The sequence below is a fragment of the Eumetopias jubatus genome, unplaced genomic scaffold (assembly GCF_037043125.1).
Source record: "Eumetopias jubatus isolate StellerSeaLion01/CBP00866 unplaced genomic scaffold, mEumJub1_p1.0 scaffold_17, whole genome shotgun sequence".
Taxonomy (NCBI): Eukaryota; Metazoa; Chordata; class Mammalia; order Carnivora; family Otariidae; genus Eumetopias; species Eumetopias jubatus.
In genome coordinates this window covers 65164649-65190438 of record NW_028274823.1, presented here as the reverse complement: position 1 = coordinate 65190438, position 25790 = coordinate 65164649, and the positions used below count along the sequence as shown (strand labels likewise).

The window sequence follows — 25790 nt, the reverse complement described above, 5'->3', positions numbered from 1 at the left end:
TGTATGAGTGTCCCTGCCACTGCTACCTAAGCAGTTTTGATAAAAAAAATATTACTTACTGGGCTCTCTCCATGTGCCCAGCTAAACACTTTATATACATCTCATCTAACCATAATTTTTAGGAAAATATATTTGCTAATTTAACAGACAATTGACAAATTTAGATTTGCATTTTTTTAATTAACAAGAAAAATGTTAATACATTTATCAGCCACCTCAGTGAATGTTTGTATCCATGACCCATTTTTCTTTTTTTTAACATACTGGTTATGCTTTGTACTTTTAAAAGTTAATTATTTAATCTATGTGAGAATTTTGGGGTATATGAGGTAAAATATCCTTCTTATAAAAATAATTGTTCCAGCTCCATTTATATATCTAATAGGCATTCCCTTCCTCATTGATTTAATGATTCAATGGATCTTTCTCATATATGCCATTCTGAGTATCTGTCCTTTGGCGATATGCTTTACAGACCTAACTGAACCATTTAACAGTTACTGTCTATCCCAATAGCAATACCATTTATAACTACTGAATCTTTATAGGATACTTTACCATTTGCTAGAAATATATCCTTCCAAAACATCTTATTCTCAATTGCTAATTTCTTTATGTGAATTTTAGAAATATATTGTCCAAATTCCCCCTCTAATGTATGGTGATTAACATAACATAATCAAATAAAAATAAATAAATAAATAAAACATTTTATTAGAATTCTATTATCCAAATTAATTTGAGAACTGGTAACTTTATAATACTCTGTCCATATATATTCAGTAGCACTATACAGTTACCCTTACGTTTTTATTAAGGTTATTCTTGGGCTATTTAATATTTTTGTTTTTTGTTGTTTTTATTGTAAAAGATCTTTTTGCCATATTTTCTAAGTAGATATTATTGGTTTTGAGAACAGCTTACCACTTTTTGTATATTTACCTTGAATCTAGCCACTTCTACTGATTTCTTTATTAGTTCAAATAGTGTTTCAGTAAATTTCCTTGGATTTTCTAGGTCTGCAATCTATTATTTTAAAATAGTATTCAGTTTCTCTATTTCTTTTCAGCAGTTTCATCTTTCATTCTTGCTATTTTAGCTACAATTTCTTAAATTGTGTCAAAATTATATTGATAATAATAGACATTTTTACTTTGTCCTTGATTTTAATGGGATTGCCTTTATTGTTTTATAATTATGACTTGGCTGATACCCTGTCAAAGAGCCTGCTTCTTGCTTGGCCACAGTTGCTGACTCATTTCATTTCACAACTGTTCTTGTTCACAGCTGTTCTTGTCCTATTAGGGTGGTATTAACTATTTACACTATCTTGGGAGGAACATGAACCCTGAGTTCCTCTGCTATATACCATTAGCCTATGGGTCAGTCTTACCTTTTCCCATGCCTAGCTACGTCAAATTCTCAAGAGAAGGCACACATTTCTTATCTATTTTCCAGGTGGTCAGGTACTGTTCAGATGACAAAAGATGTGTAACCTACCAACTATGATTTTTAATTCAGCTTCAAATAGAAATTCCTTCCAGATTCTTGCAAATGGTTGGCTCAGTTTTAGCTGACAGTGCTCTTACCTTTGTCTCTTTTTATGTCTTCATTGACACTTTTATGATAAACTGAAAGAGACATACATGATACAATGGCTAACTTGATGCTGTCAACTCCTAAAAGTCTATCATTTTCAGAAGTAAAAACTGAGGCACTTTATGAATTGATTTGGCTTTAGATATTGAATTAGTAGTCAATGAATAAGCAGAGACAATTGCCACAATGCAATTATTTGATATTTAGTAAGAACGATCAGGATATATCTGACTTATCTTTTTATTTTTATAAGGATCTGGCCATGAGTGGTGAAGCTGGAAATGGAAAACCCAGGTATTGCCTGGTAATCAATGTAATCTCAGAACATTAGGAACCTTTGTTGCAAATACTCACTTTGATCAAAAGTCATCCCAATGTCAAAAGAAAATGTATTTATAAAGGTGAATTAGTTTTTAATTTTCTTTGTTTTTATTTCTTACAAATAAACAGACAAGATATAATTAAGGTGAAGCAAAGATGAAGAGAAATTACATATGTATTCCATTTTCTGAGGCTTCCAGTTCCTTAACTTAAAATTATCTCTTGGAAAGAAGGAGCACATGCAGAAATAAGTTTAATTTCTACACTTGAGTATTTGTGGTCAGGAAAATAGTTTTTTTCTCTTACTTTAAATGCTTTTACTTAAGTACTCTTCTAAATGTGCAGTAAATGTTAATATCATGAATTGCTGTAGCAAATAAACTATTATGTCGATAGATGTTAACTCTATCATGTCATTTTAGTCTTCAACAGCAATTTAACATATCTTACTCGTGTACTTAGTGGCACTAAATCAGAAGCAAGAAATGAGGATTATGTTTAAGTATTTTTAGAAAATCTCCCTTAAAGATCTCAAATATTTTATTTATTCACATTGAAATGTATCGAACATAGTGCACAACTACTACATAAAAGTACTGTGTTTGGCATCACAAACATATAAGGAGGAATAAAACAAGTTTTATTCCAGTCTTATAATTGGAAATATGAAGACATGAATATAAATAACTATAAAACAAGCAACAGATTTTATATAGTTCAGTTACTTTCCTGAAGAATTTTTTGCTGAGGGCAATTCTTATGATTTAGGACAATTACATCCTATAAAATTCAGATCTATCCTTCCTGCATGAGAATTTTGTTTATCCATAAAGACATTTCTAAAAACAGTTTCTTGGGTAAGAGAGCTGAAATGCAGCTGCATGTACCCTGGAGCTAAGAGAACAAGGCCTCCGGCCAATGAAACAAGCTAGTTATGACTTTAGGGCTGATGGAGGTCGGTTGTTCCCAAAATGTACCGATGAGATAATATTTGTAAAAGGTACATTATCTGGCTAGTGTACACGAGTCAGCCTGTGTTCACTTCAATCTGTGGCATCTCCAAGCCACTGTCTGGTTTCCTTAACACTTTGGAGAAACTGAGACAGCACAGCATAAGTGCCATCTAGTGGTAAAGGGTCTCCCATCTGGATTAGGAATTTAAAGAAAGAAAACATCATTTCCAGCTGGAATGATAAGAGGGAAGGCTTTATAGATGAGCAAACAGGTCCTGAAGATAATATAGTTATTTCAAGAGCTAATTTGGTGTCAGAAGTAGGCAGTGTATTGACAGAAAAGGGAGAGAAATGTCTGGCTAAGCAGACAGTTTATGTACAGGAGTAGAAGATATGGCTAGAAAAATAGTTGTGTCAGAATGGAAAACTCTTGAGGGGGAAAGTTTGGTTTTTATCCTATGGAAAACAAGAAGCAGTCATCCATCCAATCAATATCCAATGAGCAATTACTATGTGTAAGCACTGTTTTGGCTTCAGGGTATACAGTGATGAACAAAACATACTTCCAACCCTCATGGAACTTCTAGCCTGGACAAACACTAGAAATGCTACTGAAACTTCTGAGCAGAAAAGGAATGGAGTCAAATATTTGAGTTTGTAGCCCAGCCCAACCACTTACAGGAAGTCTGAGTCTAGAAAAAGAGAATTATCCTACCTACTTCACAAAACTGCACTGAAGAGAAAACTGCATAATATATATAATACATATGAAACAGCTTTCTCAAACTGTAAAATCTTACATAAATGTACAGCAGAGTGATGAAAACAGTGTTTTGGAACAACTATAGATAGAGGTATGCAAAATAAAATGAAGAAAAAGAATGGATGCAGGGAGTTAAAAGCCCACGAATTCTAAGAAGGTACTTAATAGAATTTATTCAGCAATATAAAAACAATCATACCTGATATGGCAATCTTTCCTTTACATGCTGTCCGTTCTTTACTGTCAAAATTCACATCACTGTCAAAAGGAAAAAACCTAATAAAAAAAAGATCTTTTCTAATAAGGAATATTTTAACAATCTTTCACAAATGCCTAAATATTAAAAACAGACACATATCCACGCATAATAATGACTTCCAGTTAACATAAACTGCTTCACTCAAACTTCACCATGTTTAGTCAACAGCTAGCTGCCTTTTAAGAGAAATATATAGAGACATTCTCTTTCATTTTTCATATAAGCTTTACATTCCCTGAAGATTATATACTGGCTTACCCTACAATGAAAGCCTTCTGTGAACACTTATTTATAAGCAAGATGTGCAATATTTGTCCAGGTCCTAGGAAGTGTAATACCTTGGATCACCTTTCGTAAATTACATTTCTAGCTTACCAGATTATAGTTGCCTGAAAAAGCTAAAGAGCTTCCCAACCATGAATTTGCTGCTCAGTAGTACTTTATCCTTATAAAAATCTTACAAATATCAAAAAATTTATTCTCTGCTATATATTTATATGCAGCAATATATATCATTTCTTTGACATTCAAAAAAACTATATACTAAAACAATAAATTAACTCAGGCACTAAAGGAAGGGAGTGGCTCTGCAGAGAATAAAATATGGAGTAAAACATTGTCATGACAATAGAAAAAGTCTCAAGTAAAATTCTTGGTATATAAGACACTCCCAGATCTGACTTTAGAATATACTATTACCATAAAAAAAATTCAAAATAGTTATCTCCTGGTAAATCAAATCAATCCCACCCTTGAATACTTTTCCAATATCTTATTTCCTAATATCCCACATTTAGAAATTAGCATTGCATTTCTGGAGCACTATTTCCCAGAGTATTCTGCTTTGCACTTTTTTGGGGGTGAGGGTGGGTCTCGACTTAATTTGGCTAGCTAATTAACTACTGGCTAATTTAATTAGGTACTTCAAATACGGTTATAAGATTAAAACTTTTCATCTGAAAACACTGTTTGATTCTTTTTTTTATTATGTTAGTCACCATACAGTACATCATTAGTTTTTGATGTAAGTTTTTGATGTAGTATTCCATGATTCATTGTTTGCGTATAACACCCAGTGCTCCATGCAGAACGTGCCCTCCTTAATACCCATCACCGGGCTAACCCATCCCCCCACCCCCCTCCCCTCTAAAATCCTGTTTGTTTCTCAGAGTCCATAGTCTCTCATGGTTCATCTCTCCCTCCGATTCCCCCCCTTCATTTTCCCCTTCCTTCTCCTAATGTCCTCCATGCTATTCTTTATGTTCCACAAATAAGTGAAACCATATGATAATTGACTTTCTCTGCTTGACTTATTTCACTTAGCATAATCCCCTCCAGTTCCACCCATGTCGATGCAAATGGTGGGTATTCATCCTTTCTGATGGCTGAGTAATATTCCATTGTATATATGGACCACATCTTCTTTATCCATTCATCTGTTGAAGGACATCTCGGCTCTTTCCACAGTCTGGCTATTGTGGACATTGAGCTGCTATGAACATTGGGGTGCATATGGCCCTTCTTTTCACTACATCTGTATCTTTGGGGTAAATACCCAGGAGTGCAATTGCTGGGTCATAGGGTAGCTCTATTTTTAATTTTTTGAGGGACCTCCATACCATTTTCCAAAGTGGCTGTACCAACTTGCATTCTCACCAACAATGTAAGAGGGTTCCTCATTCCCCACAACCTCTCCAACATTTGTTGCTTCTTGCCTTGTCAATTTTTGCCATTCTAACTGGTGTAAGGTGGTATCTCAATGTGGTTTTGATTTGAATTTCCCTGATGGCTAATGATGATGAACATTTTTTCATGTGTCTGTTAGCCATTTGTATGTCTTCTTCAGAGAAGTATCTGTTCACGTCTTCTGCCCATTTTTTGACTTGTTTTTTGGGTGTTGAGTTTGAGAAGTCCTTTATAGATCTTGGAAATCAGCGCTTTGTCTGTGATGTCATTTGCAAATATCTTCTCCCATTCTGTGGGTTGCCTCTTTGTTTTGTTGACTGTTTCCTTTGCTGTGCAGAAGCTTTTTATCTTGATGAAGTCCCAAAGTTCATTTTTGCTTTTGTTTCCCTTGCCTTTGGAGACGTGTTTTGAAAGAAGTTGCTGTGACTGATGTCGAAAAGGTTACTGCCTCTGTTCTCCTCCAGGATTTTGATGGATTCTTGTCTCACATTGAGGTCTTTCATCCATTTTGAGTTTATCTTCGTTATGGTGTAAGAGAATGGTCAAGTTTCATTCTTCTGTAAATAGCTGTCCAATTTTCCCAGCACCATTTATTGAAGAGACTGTCTTTTTTCCATTGCATATTTTTTCCTGCTTTGTCGAAGATTATTTGACCATAGAGTTGAGGGTCCATTTCTGGGCTCTCTATTCTGTTCCATTGGTCTATATGTCTGTTTTTGTGCTAGTACCACGTTGTCCAGGTGATCACTGTTTTGTAATATAGCTTGAAATCTGGCAACATGATGCCCCCAGCTTTGTTTTTCTTTTTCAACATTTCCTTGGCAATTCGGGGTCTTTTCTGATTCCATACAAATTTTAGGATTGTTTGTTCCAGCACTTTGAAAAATGCTGTTGGTATTTTGATCGGGATGGCATTGAAAGTATGGACTGCTCTGGGCAGCATAGACATTTTAGCAATGTTTGATTCTAAGAGAGCTTTTGGAGAAAGATTGGGTGGGATTCTGAAGTGTAACTAATTTTCAGAAGAGTATGACACCATCTCATTGCGTTTCAGTAGGCATGTTAAAAAGATTGCATAGATATTCTTTATTATACATCAAGATTTGAAGACAATATATCAGTCTACTTCTCTTACTCTTACCGGATTAAGCACATAAGCACTTTAGGGAAATATAGTCCATATGAGCTGAAATAATATACTGATATACTTAAATTGATAAACTTACATAAGACATGTATATAGTATTTATAGAACTACATGTGAGGTATAACTAAAGTAATGTAGTAGACTTAAAACCATAAATTTCTCAAGATCCTATCTAATTTCTTTGTGGTCACATTAGTATTTAAGTTAAAACAGGGAATTCACTAAGTAAAAATAAAAGTATTCATTGATTACTTAAAAATAATGTTTCATTGAATCATAAATTTTAAGAGTCAAGTTCAAAATTTTATACTCAAGTTTAGTTTGTCATGTTGGAGAACATTAGCTTGCTTATTAGTTCATCTCAGAGTGAAAACTTCAATTGACTAGCCTACTCTAAGGCACACTAGAAATCAAACACAAATCTCAATTTCCTCAAATTGGTATAAGAAATACAATATATATACAGTTGGCTGGCACTTGTAAGTAATATTTCTAAAAACACCTTCTATATGAGCAATGCATAATATAAATTCCTAAAATACTTATTTCAGTGAAGAAATGCAAGAAAGCTCTAATATGGTGAGTAACTTGAGTATTATGGAATAGGTCATAGATTATGCTAAAGTTGAGATCCATTAGGTATTACTAAATTGGATTAAACGTGACGCTTTTGCAGGTAAGTGAAATTCTGAAATATAAGAACCACCAAAAGCAAACTTGCTGAAAATTTAGCACACACACACACAAAAAATTCCCCCCAAATGATTTAACCACATGGCAGAGTACATACAGCTTTCTTCTCTGTATTATAATATACTTGCATAGGCATTTCCAGGCCAGCCAACAAACTTATTATACATAAATATTATCAAACTATAATATAAATCCATTTAATCATATAATCTTACAGAATAATTAAATCTGTTTTTTTTTAAATGAGAGACACACTGAACTAATTCAGCCTCATTTTGCTGAAGCCTGAATTATTTTCAATTCAAATAACTCCTCAAACTGTTATTTAGGGTGCTAAAATGTGATGTTTTTCTAATTAATCCAAATTGACAATAAAATTGTTAAACATTCTCTGTTTAATAATGTGCTACTGTAGCTAATAGTTTGCTACAGTTAAATAAATACTTGTTTGAAAATCTGCAATGTTAATGCCAATTCTAAACGCTACAATTAGAGAGCCAGCCTGAGGAAAAAGCAAATAACCACAAAATTATTCAAACAGAGGCACAGCTAAATAGTAGTGTACCTTATTCTTATAAAGCCAGTTTAGAGTATTATTTTGGTGAGACTTGTAAATGCTAATTTAAAAGATAATGATAAAAATATTAAAGACAAACTTTTAATTTTGCTTTTTTACTTAATTTCTGCCTGTAGGTAAATAAAATGACCAACAGAGGGTGCCAATCAACCACTTTGTTGCTCAAAAGTCTGTATTAAAATTGACTAAGTACAGATTATCCTATTTTATATTATTCAATATGGGAATTTAAAAAAGCATTTATTTGCCAAAATTAACAAGGTATAATTATAAATTAAACAACTATGAAAGTATTTTATATTTTCTTAATGAAGTACTAAGAGAATTCTAACTGGGATTCTATTTTTTGGAAGCAGGTTATAAAATCCTTCACCTCTTATGCAAATATGTGAAAACTATGACATTCAGAAGTGCTTAATGTGGAATTTAAAACATCTTAAATTATGTGGTATAAAATTAATAACTTTCTATATCTTAAATTGGGAAGATGAGGTTTATATTTCAAACCTTGACCTAACAAACTCAATCGACACCAAATAATATAGTTTAAAAAATAAAGTCAGCGATGTTTTTAATATACCATGTTTTATTGTAGAATTACCAGGAGTACACAATTTTCACTTGCCATCTATACTTTTTCTTTTTTCAGTTTATTAGTATTTAAGCAATATATTAGGCAACTGGATTATAAGAAACTGGTTAGTGTGGCATTATTAAAATCACAATTACATTGAATGATATACATAATTAGGCACTACAAATGAGTTTGGCTAATGTTATTTTTACAAAACCAAATAAAGTATTTCAGAAGTTAAGACAAGAGATATATTCGCAGGTTGGGATAGAAGAGAATATTATTGCTAGAATGTAAGGTCTGTAAGGATTTCTTTCATCTATTTTGTTCACTGCTGAATCACCAGTACCTGGTATACAGCTTAGTACCTTCTAAGACAATAAATGTTTAGTGAATACTGAATGAAGTGAGATATATGTGGCCATTTTGATGGAGGAGGGAGTATTTAGTAGATTCAGTCTGAATCTTAGGTCTGATTCTTACCATCAATAACTAGTTATGCTAAAGAGTTGCTGTTAACCTCTTAGCCTCAGCATCATCATCTGTAAAATAGGAGAAATATCTACTTACCTCATAGGTACTGAATGAAATAATATTTTAAATGTATTCTATGTCATTTTAGATATGTTACACAAATAAAAGGATGACTCTTTATTTATATTTTGGGCCTCAGTATTTAACTTGGAGCTTATGTGGAAAAGGCACTAAAACATTTGTTAAAGTGAGCAGAGTATGGGGACACCTGGGTGGCTCAATCGGTTAATCGTCTGCCTTTGGCTCCGGTCATGATCCTGGGGTCCTGGGATCAAGTCCCACATCGGGCTCCTTGCTCAGTGGGGAGCCTGATTCTCCCTCTGCCTGCTCTGCCTGCTGCCCCCTCTGCTTGTGCTCTCTCTCTGACAAATAAAATCTTAAAAAAAAAAAAGTGATCAGAGAAGACTTCCCAGTTCCTGTAAGATAATGGTAGCTAAACCTGAATTTCTTCAGGTATCTTACAAAAGCTTTCAGATCAACAAGGAAAGCAAATAAAATCACCTATAGCCCATACTTTACAGCATAACTAGAAAACAGAGACTAAACAAACTACAATTTACATGTAAGTGGGAAAATTGACAACTGCAACCGTCAAAGCCAGCTCCTGGAGGTCAGGTACCCATTGCAAAACACAATATCAACTTATGATCTCTCCTAGAAGAAAAGACAATGGATATAAGACCTGATGGATACCATAGCACTGGTTCCTAGAGAGTTGAAAGGGACTCCAAAAGAATTCTGGTTCAGAAGTTAGTCTTATGGAGAAGAAAGACACACAGTGAAACAGGTATCCTTTAAAGGTTTAGCCATGAAAAAAAAAAAAAAAGAAGAAGAAAGCAATTGAAGTTAAAAGCCTTAAAAAACAAAATACCATAAAAAAAAATCAGGAAACCAACTAACCAACATCCCAAAGGCATCATTTATTAAAGAAACTGCTCTTCACAGTTCCAATAATCGAAAACACACTTGGACCAAAAAAATAAACAAACAAGCAAACAAAAAACAAGTAAGTCCCTCTACCCATAAATCATCACTTGGCCCAGGAAAACTCTACATCCTGCATATTTAACTAGGGACCAAAAAAAAAAAAAAAAAAGGACCCAAACATCCATAGAAAGCTACTATAAAACGAAAGTAGGAAGAGTTAAAATGCTTCAGCTGATAAAAATACTCCATCAACCACTCCTCAAAACGTATAAAGTAACAAAAACATGATATTCCAAAATGAATTAAGTGCAATAAATAAGCTATTACAAATATGAGGAAGTGAGGAATTTGAAATCTTTATATCTCAGACTAATAAAGGATAAACAATAGGTAAATATGCAAAAAAAATGAGAATAAGAACAGGAAAGAAATTGGAAAAAGGGAAATAAAATCATTTCTGAAATGAAGAGTAAAATACCAAGTGCCCAAGGATGAAGCCATAAAACTGAAAGTACATTAAGGGACATAGTGGATGAGAATGAAAAGAGCCAAAAGACAAAAATGAGATAAAGATTTTTAAAAACATCAAAGAGAAAGTGATAGACATAGAAGACAGGCAAAGAAGATCTAACTTATGTGTAAATGGAGTCTTTAAATAATAAAAACAAAATAATGAGACAATTAATGCTTTATTCTAGAGGCTTTAACTCCAGGAAAACTGTCTGAAAATAAAAGAACTGAAGCTACATACTGAAAGAGTCCTAAGCGAGCCAAAATGCTCAGCCTTTAAACATACCCCAATAAAATTATCAGACTTTAAGATAGTGAAAAGTATTTTCAGTCTTTAGACAAAAAGACCAAGTCATTTACAAAGGAAAGAAAATTAGACATTAGATTTCCTGATAAAACAGAGGAGCGTGGTTTTTAAGAAACTCCAGGAAAGAAGCATTGGCCAAGTATTTTGTATACAGCCAAGCTGTGCTTTTAAGTTCAAACACTAAAGAAAAGCACTTTAAACACAAAAGAATGTGAAGAAAGCTATACTCACATTGAGAAATCTACTAGATCATAACCTTTCTCCAAATAAGAGATGATTTTGGAAAGTACAAAAGGACAGGTAGTGAACGTTATACATATTTAATAGTAGATCAAAGACTAAAAAAAAAGGTAAGAGACAAGTACAGGATTAGCATGTGAATAGTATCTACTCAACCAAAGGAGAAAACAGCCTAGAAAATAATAATAATAAACCAAAATAAAATAGAAAGATAGAGAAGGAAATAAATGGCAAAATAAGTTCATTGATCTACCCACAGATGATAAGTGATAACAAAATGACATCTTTTAAAGTAAAAAACAAAATAGTAAAAGCCTAAGTCAGGGGGGAAAAAAAGAGCTTAAGTCATTATATAGATTTTTTTAAATATAAAGTTCCAGTAACTACTATAACCAATAAAACTCTTCTTAAATTAAAAAAAAATTAAAAAGAGCAGAACAAACCAAATACTAAAAGACAAACCATAATTATAATACACATAAGTTAACATAACATAAAAGAATATGACAAAGTTAAAATCAAGTATATCAGTAATATAAATGTAAATAGGCTTAAACCCCCTAGTTAAAGGATTTTCAGATATGCTCATAATGTAAAACCCAACTCTGGGATGAACACAGGAAACACACAGGAAACACACCTCCAACAAAGTGATTCATAAAGGCTAAAATAAAGAGATGGGCAAAGATAAACCAAACAAATGCAAACACTAAGAATGCCTGTGGTTATGATCTTCTTGTTAACAGGCAACCCCAGAATTCAAGTCTAAAAAAGCATTGTGAGACAACAGCAACAAAAGGACACTTTATAATACTAAAGGCTGCAATTGACAATATGTATGTAACAAGTGCAAAGATACCAAATGATTCATAAAACAGAAAATATCAAATATAAAAGGGGTAAGACAGAAAAACCTTAATAACAAAAATCTCAACCTATCTTTCAGTCCAAGACAGTTCAAGTGGTCAAAAAATAAGACTATAGAAGACTTTATTTTTTTTAAGATTTTATTTATTTGAGAGAGTTAGAGAGAGCACACAGCTGGGGGAGAGGCAGAGGGAGAGAGAGAGAAGCAGGCTCCCTGAGATCAGGGAGCCCTATGTGGGACTCGATCCCAGGATCCTGGTATCATGACCTGAGCCGAAGGCAGACGCTTAACCAACTGAACCACCCAGGTGCCCCTAGAGAAGACTTTAAAAACAATCAATAACACAGATCTTTTGAACTAAACTTTGTATCATAGTAAAAAGAAATGTAACTTTAAAAGCCCATGAAAGTTATGAAGATTGACTATATTAAGTCAGAAAGAAAATTACAAAATATTCCTTAAAGTAGAATTTAAAAAAATCTGTTTGATCAAGATATAAAATGAATTCCTCTTTGGTAATGTCCAAATACCTCATATTAGAAAAACTCTACTTCTCCCTCTTCTGTTTCCCACAGAAAACAACATAAAATCCAGAAAAACTACTTAAAAAACAACGAACTGAAAGGACTGACAAGCAACCAAAAGTAAGAAGAAATTAGAGAAGAGTCAACACTACAAAGGAGTGGCACCATGGTATAGTCATACAATGGAATACTACTTATCAATAAAGAGGAGCAAATCACTAGTTACATAATGAACCTTAAAAGTATTATGCTGAAGGAAAAAACAGAGTACATACTAGACAATTCCGTTTATATTAAGCTCTAGAACCCACAAAACCTATGGTGGAAAAAAAAATCAGTTAACAATGCTTGCCTCTTAGAGTGGGGGGCAGAGGTAGGTACTACTAATTGAGAGTTGGAGAAAAAGAAACAGGATGTATCCAAGAAGTATCATTTATTCCAAGGGTAAAAAAAAAAAGGCAAATTCAAATTGAAACAATAGATGACTCTGTCTATGAAACTGATAACATAACCATTCAGAAAGAAAAACATAATTTTTAAATAACTTTTAATCATGGTCTTCTGTCTATCCACAGGAATGTATACATGTTTGCATGTACATAGACACACACACACACACACACACACACACACACACACACACACTGAACTTTCTTTGAATTACATCACAAAAAGTAAGATGAATTGATGGATGAACAGAAGGATGAATTTAGAATAAAGCAAATATAGTTAAAATATTAATTGTAGAATCCAGGTGGTGGGTATATGAGTCTTCATTGTATAATTCTTTTAACCTTTTTGTATGTTGGAAAATTTCATAATTTCTGTATGTTGGAAAAGAACTGCAAAGAAATCCTGAACTTGTCTATGCCTATGATTACTGTCAGTAATCATACTGATACTAAAATTATGAAACTACTTTACATAATCATATTATTAAACAAATAAGGAAAAAGATTACTATTACTAGGACTTAAGATTTTCAGAATAAGTAAAAAGATAAATATAAAATAATTCAAGAAAACAAAAACCTACAAATACCAATTTAAACTCACAATTTTTAAAAAAATCTCTCCCATAGCTATGTCTACTAAAAAGGTTTAAAATCAGTGATCCCCAGTAACAATGGGCACACCCAGTGCCCAGATCTTGATTTCAAAATACCATTTGCCAGTGAAGGGAACCAGGACTCATTAGACAAATGGCTGATTCTAGGTGTGAGGCACAGAAAATACAAGGCAAGCCTGGGTCATCCTTTTGTGCTAGAAAGTAAGAAAGTTCTTAAGGACTAATAAAGGCAAGTCAAAAGAATAAAGATGTCAGTCTGAAGGAACTTCCATCAAACAAATTTGAGACAATTTATCTGTCAAAAGACTAATGACTATAAATGATAACACACTGAATAAATAACAATCCATGAATCTATGGAGAGAGAAAGGAGAGCAATGCCCTTCCTTACAGAAGATTAACTACAAAGTGTAGAAAAAATAATAGGGTTAGATAATCACTATTTGCAAACCCCATTATAATAATGTAGGTGAGGATCATAAATGTATATAACCACTAAGTGAAAGCTAGTTAGATAACAGAATATTCTCCTAGTCCCAATATAATGTCCCAAAGATTACTTAGGAATTGCAAAGGAAAAACCATTATATTACAAAGGAGAAATCAAGCAACTGCCATCCAAACCAAGGGATTGAACTGCAGCACACAGAGTGGTAAATCCCATCACATTCACATCAACAGCACAGATCCTACCCAACATCCCTTCAAAAGATTCTAGCCAAAAAAATATTTAACCTGAGTCTTATGAATAAGCCTTTAAATCCAAATTCCAGATACAGCAAAAACAGAAAATAGGAGAAAAGTTTCAATGATACTATAAAGAGCTAATTAAAGAAATAGAAAATGCAGGATATTTTTAAAGGATATTGTACTACATGAACTTTGATTGAGTTCTGGTTTGGGAAAAACAACTATAAAGGATTTTCTTTTAACAACTAGCTGAAAGTGAATTCAGACTGAATATTAGATGATTACTATGGAATTATTGTTAATATTTTACATATGATAATCATATTTTGGCTGTGTAGCAGAATGTTTGTTTTTAGAACCATTGAGATGTACATGCCATGTTGTCTGCAAATTATTTTCAAATGGATCAATACAAAAAAAGAAAAACGTATGTGTGTGCATGTGTATGTGTGTACATACAATACAAAGACAGAAGGGAGAGTAGATGAACCTATAAACTATTAACTGGCCCATCTAGGTAGAGAATATATTATTCTTACAATTTTTATCATACTATTCTTACTATTTTTTTACATATGAAATTTCATAATAAAAAGTTGACTAAAAAACTGAACAAAGTAGGGAATAATACTTGACATTTAACACGGCAAGCGTAGAGGAGAACAAAAATTAGAACTTAAGAATACGCATGAAGGTGACAAAAAGAATGCTGGGAAGTTTAAGAAGAGGTTTATAGCTCTCAGTTTATAATGTGACATTTGCGAACACCTTAGCACAATTATCTGGCACCTAGGGCTGTCCGTTAACCCCCATTAACTTCCTCCAGGGTGAGGAGTCCTCAGGCCTTTGGGTCATCTGGGTTCACATCCTAGCCACGTAGTCACTGTGTGTCCTTTGAAACAGTTATCTAATATTGCAAAGTCCCATTTGCCGAGTCTTTAATAGAGGTTTATACTTCTCTCAGTTTATAACGTGATATTTGTGCACACCTTAACATAGTATCTGGCACCTGGAAATCTGTCAGTTAACAACTGTTCACTTGCCAGCTAGCCTTCTAAACTTCCCTGAATCTTGCTTCCCCCTTGCTTTTCAACTTTTGGCTTCAACTTGAGCCTCAGCAAAACACAGCTCGTCACTGCTCTTAAATAACCCATGGTCATCTTTCACCCTTAGCTTTTATTTTGCTATTTTTCTTTCTTGAAATGCTGCTTCTCTCTCTGCCTGCCACTCCCCCTGCTTGTGTTCCCTCTCTCGCTGTGTCTCTCTCTGTCAAATAAATAAATAAAATCTTTAAAAAAAAAATTACAATTTCCAGTTACATTTGATCAGTGCAGATCATATCTGCACATGACAAAATGCAATTGTAAACAAAAGAATTCATAGGGAATATTCAGATTTCTTTAAAGAAATAATTTTATAATTAAGGGAGACAATTTTTTATAGGAATTATGAACAAATACATGTTAGCGCAAAGCTAGTTTCATCTAATGAAGATAATCCCTAAAGAAACTGAAAATCATATACATTTCCAGTTGAGAGTCCCAAATATTTTTTCCTATCTTTTTTCTATCAATCCAATAAGGATTAAGTTTATTTAATATTTTTATAAATCAGTAACTTTAGAAAAGTCATACTACCAAATTAGGAAAACAGTCAATTCACAATTCACTAAAAATATATAAAGAACATAAATGTGGAGAACAGATAGGATTCCCAGAGGAGTATTTCATGTAACTGCGAGAGATGATGTAATAGCAAGGGTTTAGTCCCACCCTGTACTTAAACCAGTGCTTCTCAAACTCTTCCACTGAAACAGCCCCTTCCTGACAAAATGTCCTTAAAAAGGATGGGGAGGGGAGAACATATATCTCTGTGCATAGAATAATTCAAATTATACCACAATTCCAAATTTCTCATGTTTTACCCTAAAAATTCATGGTTATAAAGAAGATATGCCATATTTATCATGGCTTTTTTATCTCTTGACACATAATCACATACTCTCAGTGATATATGTGACCCAGTTTGAGAGGCACTGACTTAAACCAAGGTATGTCCGTCTGAAAAAATATTTTCCTAAATTATGACACAAGAGTAATTTCATTTTATAATGTCAGGGATAAATAATAATGAAAATTATTTGACATTTGTTGAATAACAATTATGTAAAAAGTATTAGATTAGGTTTTTAATATAATCTTAGTTTTAAAAATGTAAATATTATCTTGCCAACTATAATGAAGGAACTGAGGCACAAAGAGATTAAATAGCTATCCAAAAGCAGTACAGCGAATAAATATTACTTTGTACACAAGTCTTTATTATATCACAATCTCATCAACATTTTATTTTTACAAAAATCTTATTCTGTAACCTGTGTTTTTATCTTATGTATCTATTTAGTAGAGGTGTACTGTGAACGGCACAATGGCCCCTAAGATATAAAAAGAAATTCTTCACTAGTGCTAGAGCTTTAAGACTGATCAACAATGGGTGATGTAAGACCATTTATATTAGAAAAGAGACCAACATAGTTGAGTCAATTCTTAGGTTCAAGAATACTTGGCATTATGGAGCACTGGGTGTTATATGCAAACAATGAATCATGGAACACTACATCAAAAAAAATTAAAAAAATAAAAAAATAATAAAAGTCAAAAAAATTTTAAGAAAGAAAAAAGGGGATAGATGAATCAGTACAGCAAAATATTGAAAAATTATTTAACCTAAGGATGGATATATGGGTGTTACTCAACAGTCTCTTCTTTTGTGCATGTTTGAAAACTTTGATAATAAAAAGTTGAAATAAAAAAAAAAGACTTGGCATTGTAAATGGGATAGGATGTAAATTTTATTTACAAATAAATCCTAGCCCTGATCCAAAATGGCAGCACAGAGTAACCGAGAGAACAAGGACCAGAAGGTACTCAGCAAATCCTAAGCAACCTCTCGTTAGCATCTGTCACTAGCCAGTGACATGTCCTTGAGTAAGTTGCTTGCCTCTCTAGGACTTATGTTCACCATATGAAAGGAGTGTGCATTTCAATTTCTACACTTAAGTTCCCATTACTCTCAGCTAGCACCTCTTTATTAGCATTTTTAAGCAATTTTTCAAATTCACATTTCTATGTAGTCAACTATCAGTCTTCGTCCTTTTTTTTTTTTTTTTGAAGATTTATTTATTTATCATTTGAGAGAGAAAGAGTGAGCTTGTGGGGAGAGGAGCAGACCAAGAGGGAGAGAATCTCAAGCAGACTCCCACTGAGTGTGGAGCCTGAGGCGATGCTCACGCTCACAACCTTGAGATCCTAACCTGAACTGAAATCGAGTCAGAGGCTTAACTGACTAAGCCACCCAGGGGCCCTAGTCTTGGGTCCTTTTTAAAATATTCCCTCAGTTCTTGCTTCTTAACCATTTTATAATCTGGAACACAACAAAACTGCCTAGTGAAAACTGCTAATAATATTAAGTTTACTCTGAGTTCTACTGCCAAAATGTTTATAATATCAGAGACTACTTTGGTATATTTATCTTTTAAAAGCTTTTGTGACTTGATAATTGACATTAAAATTAAATTATATTGTGTTCTTATTCAAATACTTGAGTGCATTAAAAGCCATAAGAAAACTATGCTACTAACCATCTTCCAGTTTGATTTGCAACCTGTTCTTCTAATTTTTGTAGCTCCGATGTGTAAGCCATTATTCGAGCATTGCATACCATGAGATTCTTAACTGCACGCAAGATCTGGTCTTTCTGAGTGCTCAGAGAAAGGAGCTTCCATATTCCTTCTCGCATTCGAATTTCTAAATCTATTTTTTCTTGAATGCTGCAATCCTTAAAAAAAAGAGAAAATATTCTTAAAAGATAGCAAAAATTCAAAATTATAACATTTCTTTTTACCCCAATAGATGGAAAAGGTACTAGACATCATTTTAATGTTATAACATATTGAGAAAGTAACAAAGTTTTAATGTATAATAGCACAAAAGATATAGCTATTTGAAAATGCTCTTTGCAAACCTTCATTTCTTATTTTATTAGGAAGTCTTTACAATCTAGTGGAGAAACAGAACAGAAACAAGGGTGAGAAACATTACATATTCTTAGCATAATTTCACGAGGTTGGACAATGTCCCCCAAATATTCCTGTCCTCCCAGAACTGCAGAATGTGATCTTATTCGAATATAGGGTTTTGCAGATATAATTAGCTAAGATGAGGTCATACTGGAGTAGTATGGGCCCAAACCCAATGGCTGGTGTCCTTATAGGAAAGCACATGAAGAAAGAGACACACACAGAGAGAACTACATGCAAAGACTAAAACAGAGATGGGAATAATGAGTCTACAAGCCAAGGACCACCAAGCAACCACCGGAAGCTGGAAAAGGCAAGGGAAGATTTCTTCCCACAGCCCTTAGCAGGAATATGGGCCTGCAAGTAGGTACCTTGATTTCATATTTCTGGATCCCAGAACAATGAGAGAATAAACTTCTACTGTCTAAAGCCACCCAGTTTTGGTAATTTGTTATAGGACAACCTCGGGAAACTAATACAATAATATAGTAACTAATGTAAACAATAAAGCACATGCACATATTATATAAGTTGTATTGTGGAATGGCAAGATGTGGCTGATGACTAATTAACCAAGGAAAAATTTTCTAAAGGAGAAGATGCTGGAAAAGGGACTAAGGTTTAGCGGCTGTGGTAAGCAATGTAAATAAAATCTCAGAAGCAAGAGTGAAAACACTGTGCCCAGAAAATGTCAAAAGCTTTAGCTATCAGATGGAACAGAGATTTAGAATACATTTTTGGATATGTTTACTTTAGTTTTAAGAGTCACCATGAAACTACTAAATCACTTCAGTTCTGAAAGTCTTTTGTTCCATACAATAATCTTGTAATGGCCTGGTTCTATATACAAGTTACACATGTAACATTAAAATTCTATAAACTACAATGTACTATTCTGATTTAATTCACAGTGGCTTTTTAAAAAATTAAAAATCATTGGATACTCCAATGATACTCTTTACTATACTACAAACATAATAATGCTCCAGTATATCTATTTCTAAAAGTAAAGTGACCATCCTGGCTTCTGTGGTAAAAAATGAGTGTTATAATTTACCTTTTAATTAGATCAAAATCTGTATCAAAAAATGTAAACGGAATCTAATAACAGAAGTTCCAGATATTAAAAAGACAATCTTTTCAAAAGGAAAACCTAAAAGTTAGGAGAGCAAGTCTATGAAAATAACCCTAAAAGAGAAGTTGCAGTAGATGATTTAACTTGACTATCCAAATCAATCAAATGCACTATTCACATGCAGAAAAACAGATCTGTCTAATGACTTTCTGTAATTATATCATGTAATTACCACATAAAAACCTTCTTTAGTAGTAGAACTCAAAACTGGTATACTATATAAATGTAGTTGTTTGCTGGTTTTCCTTCTTTACACAAGGCTGAATTTCAGCAATTCTGTTTTATCTTTTTATGACTTTGTCAGTCCCAAAGTAAATTCTTCTTTAATGTAATTAATAATTAATTATAAGAATTATCTATGTGACCCATATGTCTATACAGATAAGCTCTGGCCGACTGTTTAGTATTGGAGAGTACATGCAGGGAACAACGTGAAACCAGGATGAATAGCTTTACCCCACAACTCAGATATAAACAAATACCATCTGCTGCCATTAAATTCAATTTTGCTTTTTAAATGTTACTGTGAGGCAGCCAGTCGAACCAGCGCAGCGGTTCTTAAAGCTGGCTGCACATTAGAATCACCTTTGGTAGCAGAAGGGCCTTATAAAAGTACCTAAGTTAAGACTCACCCCAAAACAATTAGACTCTCAGGAGGTGGAGCCTGAGTTTTTGTTTTTGTTTTGTTTTGTTTTTGAAGATTTTATTTATTCATTTGAAACACAGAGATACAGAGAGAGAGAGAGAGCATGATCAGGGAGAGAGGCAGAGGGAGAGGGAGAAGCAGGCTCCTTGCTGAGCCAGGAGCCCGATGTGGGGCTCGATCCCAGGACCCTGGGATCATGACCTGAGCCGAAGGCAGACGCTTAACCGACTGAGCCACCCAGGCGCCCTGAGCCTGAGTTTTTGTTGCTGCTGTTTTTTTTAAGTTCCTCTGTTGATTCAATGTACAGCCAGGGTAGAGATCCACTGCTGTAGTACTTGAAATTCCATAGCAATCTGGAAAGTTGCAACAACCTCAAGGAACCAGCAGGTGGCCACAAACACATTAAAGAATCAGTTTGGGCTTCCAAGGTTTCCCTCTTATAAATGAAGATTGTCTTCTCTTCATCACTTATTGATAGACTATAAAACTATAGAGGCTTGGGAAATAGTGCAGAAATGAAATGCAAAGTTAGGGCTTCTTTTTTTAAATCCCCTTATTTGTAAGGTTCATTGAGGAAATGAGATATATCTAACAAATTAACATTAGAATTCTATCCTTTAGAGCAGGGATCAGCAAATTATAGCCCAGTCAATGCTTGTCTTTTTGTAAATAAACTTGCACTGGGGCACAATCACGCCCATTTGTATTATCTAAGGCTACTTTCAAACTACAATGGCAGAGGTGAGTAATTTCAACTAAGACCACATGGCCCACAAAGCTGAAAATATTTACCTACCTGTTCTTTTACAGAAAGAGTTCGCTGATCCCTAACACAGCCAAATTAACATTCATAGTAAACTAGCTTACCTCTCCTCTTCTATAGTGAGTGGATGTGGATCTGGGAGAGCTGACGTGAGTGGCATGAATTGTTAAGTGTATGTATGCTTTCGAATGTACTGAGGTTAAAAAAAAAGAGAGAGAGCGAGCTGTGGTGTTAGCTAGTTTTGTGTTCCCCATGCAACTTTAGTACACATTTATACTTCACACACAGAGAAAAACCTCTCTGGTCAAGTGCTATTACTCCAGCCAAGAAAGTCTTTATGGAGTCAAAGAAGTTAATTTTAGTTAGGGGTGCAAAGTACTCCTGGGGTAAGAGTTGAGGTGCTAGCCACAGTGAGAACAATGATCCTGTAATGAGGGCAAAGACTGAGTGTTCAAGGATGATGCTTACTCAACCTCAAAGTGGAACAGGAGGAAGTTAAAATCCCTACTGCCGCTGCCTCAATCATAATGGCAGAGTTAAGACTGAGTAAGACCCCAGACAAAAGGATATACCCATCCCTCTTAGAAGTGTCTGAAAGCAAGTCTCCAGAAAGAGCAAAGAATGGGGGGGAAACCCCCCTCTTGCCATTTCTTCTTCAATTTTCTAAATCAGAGCTTCCTTGTAATCAAGTCAAACGAAGCTTATGACAATGTCCTGATCATGTAGGTATCTAAAGTCAGGCTAATAAAAATAAACCGACAGGGCAAGGCTAAAAATAAAATAGGGAAAGAACTTAAAAGTGCAATTCTAAATTATGTAGAAAACAGAAAGATACTGGGTTTGAAGAGCTAGAATGGGACAAAGGAAGTGCAAAGACAGTGGCCTTAGTTTTGAAATTAAGCATGGACTTAAAAAAAAAATGAAGTTGGGCTGCTAGAAAGACAACTGTAGTAATCCAGACAGAAACTATCACCCACACAATGGATATAGTTAAACCATGTTTGCTAAGAGACCATGATGAAAAAGACTGCAAAAGAAGATATATAGCATACATCCTTCTTCTAAAAGAAATTGCGTGTTATTTTAAGCATTGTTTATGTACAGAAAAAGTCTGGAAATCGTCAATAGTGGTCATTCTGGGGAATGGCATTAGAGAAAGAATTCTTAAATTCATGTTTCTGTATATGTTTACTTTGCTGAAATGAGATAATGAGACAGAGAAACTGAAGAACTCCATAAAAAATCTTCTTTTTGCTCCTTTTCCTGCTTCTATTCTTGCTAGGACTTGCACCCACACCCCACTTTACACATGCCTTGTAATGCAAATAGAGTATTTCCTCCTTGTAAGGGACAAGGAGTTCATGATTTCTCTAGAACAGATAACATCTAAGGAAGAACCAGATGAGAATGACTGGAGGGATCTACCATATGTGTATTCCAGACCACCAGCACTAGGTATCTAGACACCAAGACCCCCCGCCCCCCAGCACCCTGGCTCCAAGCAATAACACTTGGGTCCTCCTCTTTGTTCTAACCAGTTCCTGGATGCCTGAGAGGACACAAACACCAGATCATCATCCTCAATAAAAACCCCCGGACCCCACACTAAGACAAGACTCATGCTCCTTGTCTTTCTGAGTTTCCTGGGCATTTGTCTGTATCTGCTCTCTCTATATCTTCAATGAACTTTTTCACCTCCGTGGGCTCATGTGAGATTTCCATCCTGCAGGAAGCTAAGGACCCTCTGGGCTGGTCCTGCGAGACCCCTGCCGACGGGTCCTCTGACCTGGCCTGCTGGCATCAAAGCATTACTTCTTGAATTTCGTTTTTATTGGGTTTTCAAAAGCTTCAGTATTTGTAAGAAAAGGTAGGTGCCCCAACATCTCAGATGAATGGGACAGAAGATGGTAAGAAAAAGCGTTTTCTCTCAAGCACATTCTGAGTGTTGGGTACTATGCTAAGTATTTTAAAGAAGTTCTCAACTCCCAGCAACTTTCTGGAATAACCATCTTACCCATTTTACAGCTGTGGAAACCAAGGACTTAGAAAAGACAGATAACTTATTCAAGGCTGTACAACAAGCAGAGTTGGATTTGACCTTAATTTGACTCTAAAGCCAATACTCTATGCTGTGTGTACTCATAGATGACTCCAAGGTTTGAGGAGAGGTGTTTCATAGTGTTACGACCACCCAATAATTTTTGGTCCTATCCTTATTAGATGGCAGGTTCATTAACATCAAAGGAAAAACAGTAAATAAAAATTCAGTTAGTCATGTATAAAATTCTCTTAGTGACCCTCAATAATAGGTTAAAACCTATTACTATTTTGCAGTTTTTATCCAAGATCTGAACAGAAAGAATTCCACAACTCAATTATTTGCTTTTCTTGCTGCCTAAGAAATCACTAAATACTGTACCTTTTCACATGAAAATAATCCAGCCTGGTGTATTTTTAAACATTTATTTTCATTCCATGTAGCTAAACTTCTTTCATGACCTTATACTCTTCTCTCTTTTGAGTAATTCCTAAATATTACTGCTGAACACAACAAAATAAATATACTTGAACGACTATACAAACACCTGTGTAATACACACAAGAACCTCAACAGATTGCCAATTCACTAGAAATCAAGATTTTGTTAACAATTGCGACAGCCAGGGCACCTGGGTGGCTGAGTCCTTAACCGGCTGCCTTTCGCTCCTGGAATCCCCATATCGGGCTCCCTTTTTCAGCAGAAAACCTGCTTCTCCCTCTCCCATTCCCCCTGCTTGTGTTCCCTCTCTCACTCTCTCTTTCTCTCTCTGTCAAATAAATAAAATCTTAAACAAACAAACAAACAAAAAAACCAGAACAATTGGGACAGCCAAAGTACTTAACGGATAGGACAGAAAAAGAAGTATTTTACATTAAAATGTTTGAAAATTTTGAAAATGCTGGCATAAAACAGCATTACTAATAAAGGAGTTGGACTTTTCTGCATAATGATTCTTAATGTCTTACTTTATTTTTCTCAGTATTATTGAAGATTTACTAACAATGTTGCATCTACTGAGGCTTCTAACAAAGAATAAGTTTCTAAGGAAAGTCTTTGCCAGGTTTCTAAGCAAAGATAATAGGTTGGACCATATAAAATTCCTACTAGTCTACCAATTTTGACCTACAAAACTGGTATTTTCATATGGTTTAATCTATCTCAGAAGTAGGTAAAAGAAGGTGGAGATTAAAACAGAAGTGAAGCTCCAGCTTAAAGACATCAGTTTTAAGACTTTAAAATTATGGTTAAGGGGAAAATATAACATTTTAATAACTGATTTCCCTACGAAAAAATGTTGGTCTCCATTAAAAAAGGTTTCTGACACACATTTTACATGGCGAAATAGCAAACTATCAAGCTTCTTTCTAATCCAATTCAAAAAGAATCCACTATCAAACCAACTTTTTCTGAAGTTCCAAGGTTGCAGTTTGCTCCTCCACCCTGTCCCCTCAAGTTTCTGTCGCGCGGAGACAGCGCTCCAGTACTTGTGCTTCCGTCAAATCGAGTAATAAGCAAACTGTCCTCCCCTGGCCTCGATTGGACTTCTCGGAAACCCCGGGGCCTCCCTTCCCCCGGCATCGCCTACACTGGGGGGTCCAAACCCTGGAGGGTGGCGAGAAGCAGCGGGCAGGTGCGCCCGGAAACGCTCGGCGGAACTCTGGCATCGCTTCCCGATTCGGGTCTGTCTCCTCCATAAGAAATCGGGGGCCGTGGGGGATGAGGAATTTTCTAAGCTCCCTTGGAGCCTCAAAAGTGCGGCCTCCTAGCCCTTCCCTTTGTTTCTGGCCACGGCTGAATCGGAGACGCGGGGTGGGGGTTTCTCCACGACGAGGCACAACGGTGGCTTGAGGACTCGAGGCCGGGCCCTTCCTCACTCACCTGCTGGGCGGGAAGGCCCGCCAGGCGGAGCTCGGGACCCCTCACGGTCTGCCCCTCCATCTCCAGCGCCACAGCCCGGGCCGCCGCCACTCCTCCAAAGGTAAGATTTGAAAAGCCCGCCGCTCGGGGGAGCCGCGGACGAAGCCAACCGCCGTCCCGGCCGTACCAAGTCCGGGCGCGGGGGGAGGGGCGCGGGGGGCTCGCAGCCGGAGGGCGCACGCGCAGTGGGAGCGCCCCGCGCCCGGGCCTCGCGAGCGGGAAGCGGGCGGAGACCCGAGCTCTCCGTGCCGGAGGAGAAATGCGGAGCGGAGGGCCGACTTAAGGCAGTGACTGGGGTGTGGGCGGGCCTGGGACGGGAGTGGGCCGGGCGGTGGAGAGAGCGCCGGCCACGGAGCGCACCTGGCCCGGCACAGGGTTTCTGCTGGTGGCATTCGAGGCACGCCCTTGGCGCCGAGTGCATTTTGCCTGCATCCCAATGCAGGCCTTCCTTCCACAGCCCTCGGGCTGGCTGCGGTCCCTGCGTTCTTACGGACAACTCAGGGACACACGGTGTCACTAGGAGCCTATGGCCTCATTCCCAGAGAACCAAGGGACACTGCCCCCAGCGCTCTCACACAGCACAGGGTCACTCAGAGACCAGGGCCCTATAAACCCGCTGGTGAGATACCAAGGTCTCTTCTTTTGTCCCCAGTGTTTCTTTATAATTCCAGAGACCCCACCACACACACCCAAGTAGTCTGTTCATCTTGCAAAGACTTCTTTCTTGAAAGTAGTTCATTCTTTTCTTGCAAAATACTTATTTCATTACTCCTTCCCCACCAGCATCCAAGGTGATAGCCGAATGACGTATTATTTTCCCAGAGCCCCATTTTATGCTGTCCCTAAAGACCAATACAAAGACTCTTCAACAAAACAGATTTTATGTATTTATTAGAGAGAGAGAGAGAGCCCGAGCAGGGGGCAGGAGCAGAGGGAGAGAGAGAAGTAGACTCCCCACTGAGCAGGGAGC

At 35.8% G+C, this 25790-nt stretch overlaps 1 protein-coding gene across 1 annotated transcript in view; it reads right to left on the bottom strand.

Annotated features, from left to right (window-relative positions):
• The window catches only part of RTKN2 (rhotekin 2), a 79897-nt gene extending 55056 nt beyond the window's left edge, over positions 1-24841 (bottom strand). The window contains exons 1-3 of the mRNA XM_028124015.2: positions 24782-24841; positions 17881-18077; positions 3836-3894 (exon numbers count right to left, since the gene is read on the bottom strand). Of these exons, the coding sequence (XP_027979816.1) occupies positions 3836-3894; positions 17881-18077; positions 24782-24841 (316 nt within the window). The remainder of the gene's footprint in view (positions 1-3835; positions 3895-17880; positions 18078-24781) is intronic.
• Between the last annotated feature and the right edge of the window lie 949 nt (positions 24842-25790).